We start from the raw sequence: 9112 nt of genomic DNA on the forward strand, positions 1-9112 counted from the left end.
TGGATAGAAGACCTACAGCTCTTCTATGGATAGAAGACCTACAGCTCTTCTATGGATAGAAGACCTACAGCTCTTCTATGGATAGAAGACCTACAGCTCTTCTATGGATAGAAGACCTACAGCTCTTCTATGGATAGAAGACCTACAGCTCTTCTATGGATAGAAGACCTAAAGCTCTTCTATGGATAGAAGACCTAAAGCTCTTCTATGGATAGAAGACCTAAAGCTCTTCTATGGATAGAAGACCTAAAGCTCTTCTATGGATAGAAGACCTAAAGCTCTTCTATGGATAGAAGACCTAAAGCTCTTCTATGGATAGAAGACCTAAAGCTCTTCTATGGATAGAAGACCTAAAGCTCTTCTATGGATAGAAGACCTAAAGCTCTTCTATGGATAGAAGACCTAAAGCTCTTCTATGGATAGAAGACCTAAAGCTCTTCTATGGATAGAAGACCTAAAGCTCTTCTATGGATAGAAGACCTAAAGCTCTTCTATGGATAGAAGACCTAAAGCTCTTCTATGGATAGAAGACCTAAAGCTCTTCTATGGATAGAAGACCTAAAGCTCTTCTATGGATAGAAGACCTAAAGCTCTTCTATGGATAGAAGACCTAAAGCTCTTCTATGGATAGAAGACATACAGCTCTTCTATGGCTAGAAGACCTACAGCTCTTCTATGGCTAGAAGACCTACAGCTCTTCTATGGCTAGAAGACCTACAGCTCTTCTATGGCTAGAAGACCTACAGCTCTTCTATGGCTAGAAGACCTACAGCTCTTCTATGGCTAGAAGACCTACAGCTCTTCTATGGCTAGAAGACCTACAGCTCTTCTATGGCTAGAAGACCTACAGCTCTTCTATGGCTAGAAGACCTACAGCTCTTCTATGGCTAGAAGACCTAAAGCTCTTCTATGGCTAGAAGACCTAAAGCTCTTCTATGGCTAGAAGACCTAAAGCTCTTCTATGGCTAGAAGACCTAAAGCTCTTCTATGGCTAGAAGACCTAAAGCTCTTCTATGGCTAGAAGACCTAAAGCTCTTCTATGGCTAGAAGACCTAAAGCTCTTCTATGGCTAGAAGACCTAAAGCTCTTCTATGGCTAGAAGACCTAAAGCTCTTCTATGGATAGAAGACCTAAAGCTCTTCCATGGATAGAAGACCTAAAGCTCTTCTATGGATAGAAGACCTAAAGCTCTTCCATGGATAGAAGACCTAAAGCTCTTCTATGGATAGAAGACCTAAAGCTCTTTTATGGATAGAAGACTTGAAGCTCTTTTATGAAGAGAGTAGACCTAAAGCTCTTTTATGGATAGAAGACTTGAAGCTCTTTTATGAAGAGAGTAGACCTAAAGCTCTTCTATGGATAGAGGAAACCTAACTTACCGACCTTTCTTTCTTACCGAACCCTACCCGAACAGATTTTGAAACAAATACATTTTTTCTGAGTATTTTTCTCCCTCTCTCTATTTCTCTTTGTGACAATAACAAACAATTTTTTCTCTTTTTTCGTAAAATAACTGGGCATGAAGTATTTTTGGAAGAGACACAATATTTTTTTTAAGAATTTTTCTCAATTTTTTAGCACTTTTCTTTTTTGATTTAAAATAGTTTATTATTTCTCCAAAACTCTCTACTAATCACATGCTCTTTTCTCAAACTCTCTCTCCCTCAACCCTGAACAGATTCTCACCATTTGGCCGCTTTAAGCTATCTCACGTTGACAGTCACGAAGAGAAAGCTTTAAATCTCAGTTCGGCCATATGGTTTGCCTGGGGTGTTCTGTTGAACAGTGGCATTGGTGAGGGTACACCGCGTAGCTTTTCTGCCCGAGTTTTGGGCATGGTATGGGCCGGCTTTGCTATGATCATTGTTGCCTCGTACACTGCCAACTTGGCTGCCTTCCTCGTGTTGGAACGTCCCAAAACGAAGTTGAGTGGTATCAATGATGCTCGCCTCCGCAATACAATGGAAAATTTAACATGTGCCACGGTGAAGGGATCTTCGGTGGATATGTATTTCAGACGCCAGGTTGAGTTATCGAATATGTATCGTACCATGGAGGCGAATAATTACGATACCGCAGAGCAGGCCATTGAGGATGTTAAGAAGGGGTAAGGGGGGAATTTGAAACTCAAGAGAAATTCAATGATGATTTTATATTCTATTAAATGTTCTCCCTCTCTCTCTCTCTATCTTACGATTGCATATTTAGCAAGTTAATGGCCTTTATATGGGACTCTTCTCGCCTGGAATATGAAGCATCAAAAGATTGTGAACTGGTCACAGCTGGAGAGTTATTTGGTCGCAGCGGTTATGGCATTGGCCTACAGAAAGGATCACCCTGGACAGATGCAGTTACCTTGACGATTCTAGAGTTTCATGAGAGTAAGTGAAATGTTTTTTTTTTTCTCCAACAAAATAAAGTTCATTTAGATCTGGTATTTTAAGGTTGGAGGTTGAATATTCGAAAGGGTATTTTATATACAGGGTGAGATAAAAAACTGCAACAATGTCGAAGGCCATAATTTTTATTTATTTATTTTTTTTTAATTTTATTGAATGAAAGCAAAAAATGTCGGAAAGAGGATCAAATTTTAGAATAATTTTAGATTTGTTAGAAATGGTCACCTTTGGCACGAATTATAGCCTATATATCGGCCAATGAAATCGTCACACGCCGCCACAACTTTGCTCTGCGGTATTTTGGCCCATTTCCGACGAAGCGATTACTTGCTTTAATCGACACTTTGGCATTTTTTAGTGCCAACCTTGCTTTCCAAAATACTCCAGACACAATTGTCCAACGGATTGGTATCCGGAGATTTTGGTGGCCATTGTACGCTGGAAATGAAGCGAGGAACCTCATTTTGAAACCATTCTTGGGTGGCTGAGTGCGATGGTGCTGAGTCATGATAGAATGTCCGAGGTCTGCTGCCAAAATGTTTGCGTAGCCAAGGCTTTAATACACCCTCCAGAATATTTTCGCCATAATATTCGGCATTTATTCTGATGCCATGGTCGATTAATATGAGCGGAGAGCGACAATCGGCTGTTATGGCGGCCCACACCATCACCATGGCCAGCGCTTGAGTTCTGTTGGCCAACCGAAGGTGCACATTTTCAGCTGACCTCTTTGGCAAGTTAACACGATCATTTTGTTTGATTACAAACAACGAATGTTTTCTCATCTGAGAACGGAGAAAACCAATTTAGGCAGTTCACCACTTTCGGCCAAGCGAAGTAACTCTTTAGCTCTTTTAAATCTATTTTCTTTCTGTTGCGGTGTAAATTCTTGCACTTTTTGGAATTTCAATGGCTTTACCCCGCGCTCATTTTTCAATATTTTCCGAATGGAATATTGCAATATGTTCAGCTCACGAGCCATTTTTCGGTCACTGTGACGCGGGTTTCGATCAAGTCGATTCTTTATTTTTCGAACCATATCTGCTGATGTTGCTGTTTTTTTCCGTCCACTTCCTTGACGTCGGGCTACACTACCAGTACCACGGTAACGAGCGATGGTACGAGACACAAAAGATTTATTCACATTTATATGCTGGAGTGCTCTAACGATAGTCAGTCGTGTTGCTTTCCAGCCAAATATAAAGAAATCACACTATCACGCTTGAATTCCATCACGAATAACTTTTTTTCTGGAAAATTCTCACCGAAATGCTTTTGTACGCTTGTAAACAATATAATGAGCTGTCACTGGAATAATTTTAACAGCTGTCGGACGAGTGGTTTAGAAATGACAGCAGTCTGAAGTTAGTTGCAGTTTTTTCATCTCACCCTGTATATAGAAGATCTGGAGAATGTTTTTATAAAAATTTGAGAAAATTCGAAGTCTTTCGAAAGTTCTCCTTTATTGAAGACCTGTGCAGATTTCTCTCAAAATTCTCTCTCACATTTTTAACACAGGGAGAGCCTTCTAGATTTCTCTCTCAATCAGAATTTAAAGTTATTTTCTTTCTATCTCTCTCTCTCTCTCCTTCACTCCTAACAGGTGGTTTCATGGAGGCCCTCGACAAAGCATGGATATTCCACGGCAATGCCCAACAATGTGAGCAGTTTGAGAAAACACCCAACACATTGGGTTTGAAAAATATGGCAGGGGTTTTCATTTTGGTGGCAGCTGGTGTAGCCATAGGCGTCGGTCTCATTATCATCGAGGTGATCTATAAAAAGCATCAGGTGAAGAAACAAAAACGCATGGATATAGCACGGCACGCGGCGGCCAAATGGAGAGGCACCATAGAGGTAAGATTAAGTGTGATTATGTTGCGTTTTCAAGCGACACTTGAAGAATCGATACTTCAGAAGAAACTTGACATCATGCTACGTCAGTTGCGAAAATGAACAATATCGGTCCACTCCATCAAATATCTCCCCCAAAATCTTAAATAATTATAACTCTTATAAAAAGAGAAGTAAGAGTCCGATTGTCTTCAAATTACTCTGATCACAAAATTTGTATTAATCCAAGGTCTGGTGTGAAAACGGAATATATCGGTTCATTCCTTCTGGTACCTCCCCCTCGAAGGATCAACATTTTCAAAATCCATGAAGCTCATAAAACGCGAAATTTACATCCGATTCCATTCAGACTTGGTACATCTCAATATTTCCAGAAGCTCAAGATGTATTATAAAGATGGTAGGGATCGGACCATTCCTTTTGGTACCTCCCCCACAAAGGGTCAAAGTTTTGAATAATCAAAACGATTATAAAATCCGAAATAAGCCTCCGCTTCTCTTCATATTTCACACATCCCATTATTTCTGCTAACGCAAGATCAGCTGGGAATATGGGATATATCGGTCCACTCCTTTTGGTACCTCCCCCACAAATGGTACGAATTTTGAATATTCACGAAGCTCATAAAACGCGAAATTAACATCCGATTCAATTCAGACTTCGTACATCTCAATATTTTTATTAACACAAGATCTGTTATAAATATGGTAGAGATCGGACCATTTCTTCTGGTACCTCCCCCACAAAGGGTCAGAGTTTTGAAAAACAAAACGCTTATAAAACATGGAATAAGCATCGAACTCTCTTCAAATTTCACACAGCCAAATAATTGTGCAAACCCAAAATCTGTTGTGAAGATGTATAGTTATCTGCCAAACCCTTCTGGTACCTCACCCACAAAGGGTCACACTTTTCAATACCTTTATCTGCAATAATTTGCGAAACGAGTTAGCGATTGCTATCTAAATATATCTAAATATTTCTCTCAACCAGAGACCTGAGATGAATATGGAAGTTGTGATACTGCATAAAATTGGATATAAATATACATACGCATTCCTTGTCAACTTTTCTTTGGCCTTTGACCTAATTCCGAGAAATTGCTTATTTTACAAACCTTCTACAATAGGCATTTTAGGAAAGATTGTATCAACAATACAATATTTATATAACCAAACACAAAGTAAGATATGGAACGCTAATTAATACTCAGATTATTTTAATGTAGAGTCCGGAGTTAGACAAGGTTGTATACTGAGCCTTGTTCTCTTCACCCTATATCGGAATGATCTGCCAGACTTACTTCCTGGGGATGTTAATGTTGCCAAGACAAATGTTCAAATGTTTTGCTGTCGGTTACTACAGGTTACTGCAAGACTACTGTCAGAAATGGAGCCTAAAAGTTAAACTCCAAACTAATGATTTTTAGAACTGGTACCAGAATACCATCAAATCTGCATTTTCGCTTCAATAACCGGAACATTGCAGTTGTAAATTCTTATAGGCATTTTGGCGTTGATATTACGTATAATCTATTATTTAAGAAGTTCTTAAAAAATAAACCATCGCATCAAAAAATGTTATAAATTCGACAGGCTCAAAAAGTTTCAAATGTAACAAGTTAAAAATATTTGAATCCTGTTTTAAATCAATATTGTGTTATGCCTCTGAGCGTTATCAGAAGCATGATGATGTGGTGCGAATGTTGTTTCGATTTCTTAACCGAATTACATGGTGTATCTTTGCTAAGTTCCCTTCTCTCTTCTACACTCACAACACATTTCTGTTATATTAAAAAAGTCCTGCAATTGCATTCAAATCGACGTCCACGAATCTTGGCTGAATACATTTTAAGACTGAAAATTTCATAGGCTAATAAATAGACATCCTTATGCCAAGACTTAAATTGGTGTTTTCTTTGGACCATTGCCCAGTGTACCCTGACGACCTCGCAATAAAAAAACTTGTACTTAATCCCATATCTCCTAAATAATCTACCTATCCTTTAAGTTCTCTGACTGTAGAGAAATGAGAAAGGAATCCAACCTCGCTCTTCGGTTGTCAATTCAATTCTAGTTTTTATTTAAAAATATGTTCCTTAAGTATTACTAGAACTTATCTAACTAAACCAAATCCCAGCCACAGAACTATTATATATTTCAATATTGAATGGAGAACATTATCGATATCTGTGCGTGTGGGTCATAAACCTTATTATCTTACACATTATCGTATGCGTCGGCGCCCAAGATCGCTGAATTGTACACATGCTGTATTTTATGGCAGCTAAATAATTGATAATTTTGGAATATTTACTTTTAATTGTTATATTTTCCCAGTACCTCACACTCACCTTAAAATTATGTACAAAGTGTTTTTTCTACAGACTGTCTATATTTTGTACCGACAGTTTTCTTCGTCCCTCTTTCAGTTTTTGCCAGATACCTGCATCTATATTGTAGATGAAAATAGAATCCAATCTCCCTCTTCGATTTTCAACTCTATTCTCTATTCGGCTCAACTGGAGCAATGTAGAATAAGAAAAGAATGCAGCTGCTTCGCTTGGGTGTATATTCAATTCTAGTTTTTATTTAAAAATATGTTCCTTAAGTACTACAGAAACTAATCTAACTTAACCTAATCGCAGTCACACAACTATTATATATTCTTATATTGAATGGAGAACATTGTAGGACTGCTTGTCCTTTCATTGTCTCTCTCTCTCTCTCTGTGTGTTTGTGGGTCATAAACTTTATTACCTTGCACATTATCGTATACGTCGACGCACAAGATCACTGAATTGTACACATGCTGTATTTTATGGCAGCTAAATAATTGATAATTTTGGAATATTTATTTTTAATTGGCAGATTTTTCCAGCATCTTGCCCAAATCTTAAAAGTATGTGCAAAGTATTTTGTACGGGCTGTCTATTTTTTGCAGTGACAGTCTTCTTGATCCCTCTTTCACTTTTCAGCCAGATGCCTGCTTTTGTGTTAAGTTCATCTGTCTCCGTCTCCAATTGGGGTGATCTGGCCATTTTTAATTACTTCGACCAATTATCACTTTGGGCAAAAACATTTTTATATTTTATCCACACTGTCGCTCCTACGTTCTTCATACTGCAAGTAATACTATTTTTGAAAATGAATAATATATTTATCTTTTTTACGCCTTCTCTAGAAACGCAAAACGATACGCACCTCATTGGCCATGCAGCGTCAGTACAATGTCGGGCTCAACTCAAATCCGGGCACCATCAGCTACACCGTGGATAAGCGACGTTATCATCGTTTGGGTGGTGGTTCTCGTGTACCCGAAAAAGCATGGCTGGGTGACAATGATATGTTGAGGAATCGTCGCTATTTGGATCCGACCTTTAAACCCAAGCATTCACCCAAAGTTCATGGTCCAATGTTGGGTAAAATTAAACATTCGGGAAATTTAATGCCACCAAAGTACTCGCCCGGCTACACCAGCGATGTTTCGCATTTGGTAGTTTAAGAAGGAATGGATTAAATGCCATCCTTAAGTTGTTACTGATTTTGTAGCCAGATTTTTTTTAGAATGTAATAATTTTTGATAATGGATTGCGAATTGTATTTCGAATCCCAAATCCAGTTTTAATTTTAGTTTAATTTTTATGGATCGAGATTATGTTAAGTTCAGAAAATCAATGTTAATAATTTAGCTTTTTATTGTTGTTTTTATATGTATTTGTATTTAAGCAAAATTAGTAGAATAAGTCCACAAATCTCAAATGAAAGTTAACAATTTAAATGTGAAAACAGTTCAAAATTTAGCGGAAAATATCGATCTCTAAATCGAATAAATGTTTCTAGTGTGAATAACATTTAAGTGGAGTTTTATTGCCATAACCCTGGCTAAATTTATTAACATATTCCACTTTTCGTAGTAAATTTCCACATGAGTGATAATTTTTTGCAACACTTGTAAACCGCATATACAGGGCGGGATGAAAAACTGCAATCAACTTCAGACTGCTGTCATTTCTAAGCCACTCGTCCGACAGCTGTTAAAATTATTTCAGTGACAGCTGATTATAATCGTTACAAAAAAAATTAAAGAAGCGACTTGAAACCGCGTCGCAGTGGCCGCGTCGCGGTGGCCGAAAAATGGCTCGTGAGCTGATTATATCGCAATTTTCCATTCGGCAAATATTGAAAAATGAACTCGTGGTAAAGCCATTGAAATTCCAAAAAGTGTAAGAACTTACACTGCAACAGAAAGAAAATAGTCTCAAAAGAGTTGCTTCGCTTGGCCGAAAGTGGTGAACTGCCGAATTTGGTTTTCTCCGATTAGAAAACATTCGTTTACTTGCCAAAGAGGTCAGGTGAAATTACTGAGGTAGAGGTCATCGCCAATTTCTGTTAACGTTTTCCCTTCCTCCATTCACTCAAATTTTTTATGGAAAAAAAATTGCACAAAAAGCTTTTTTTATAAGAATGTGTGAATAGTGATCGGAAATCTTTATTGAAATGACCAATTGAAGTAAGTTATAAAATATAACAGTTAATTTTTATTTCTGCTGAACTTAAATTTTTGTTGGAATCTTAAATTTTCTTTTTTTTTTTCAATTGGAGACTATTAAGTATTGATTGAGAAAAGTGCAACATTGAATATAGAACGAGAAAAAAAACTGTAAATTCGGCCGGGCCGAACTTTGAATACCCTCCACCATTTGGAAGGAATTTGGCAATTCTCACAAACAATAAAATCCGTTAAAATCTTAGAAATACCGAATGTAGCTGTTATATTAGGGTCAATACACGACATGGATGGATATTCAAAAAAAAAATCGGTGAATAATGTAATTACAGTCATCAAAATACCGAATA

At 37.6% G+C, this 9112-nt stretch overlaps 1 protein-coding gene across 1 annotated transcript in view; it reads left to right on the top strand.

Annotated features, from left to right (window-relative positions):
• LOC101898320 (glutamate [NMDA] receptor subunit 1) overlaps positions 1–8104 on the top strand; it is a 55210-nt gene extending 47106 nt beyond the window's left edge. The window contains exons 11-14 of the mRNA XM_059128570.1: positions 1679–2107; positions 2209–2381; positions 4003–4256; positions 7437–8104. Of these exons, the coding sequence (XP_058984553.1) occupies positions 1679–2107; positions 2209–2381; positions 4003–4256; positions 7437–7757 (1177 nt within the window). The 3' untranslated portion in view covers positions 7758–8104. The remainder of the gene's footprint in view (positions 1–1678; positions 2108–2208; positions 2382–4002; positions 4257–7436) is intronic.
• Positions 8105–9112: the final 1008 nt, after the last annotated feature.

The sequence above is a fragment of the Musca domestica genome, unplaced genomic scaffold (assembly GCF_030504385.1).
Source record: "Musca domestica strain aabys unplaced genomic scaffold, Musca_domestica.polishedcontigs.V.1.1 55, whole genome shotgun sequence".
Taxonomy (NCBI): domain Eukaryota; kingdom Metazoa; phylum Arthropoda; class Insecta; order Diptera; family Muscidae; genus Musca; species Musca domestica.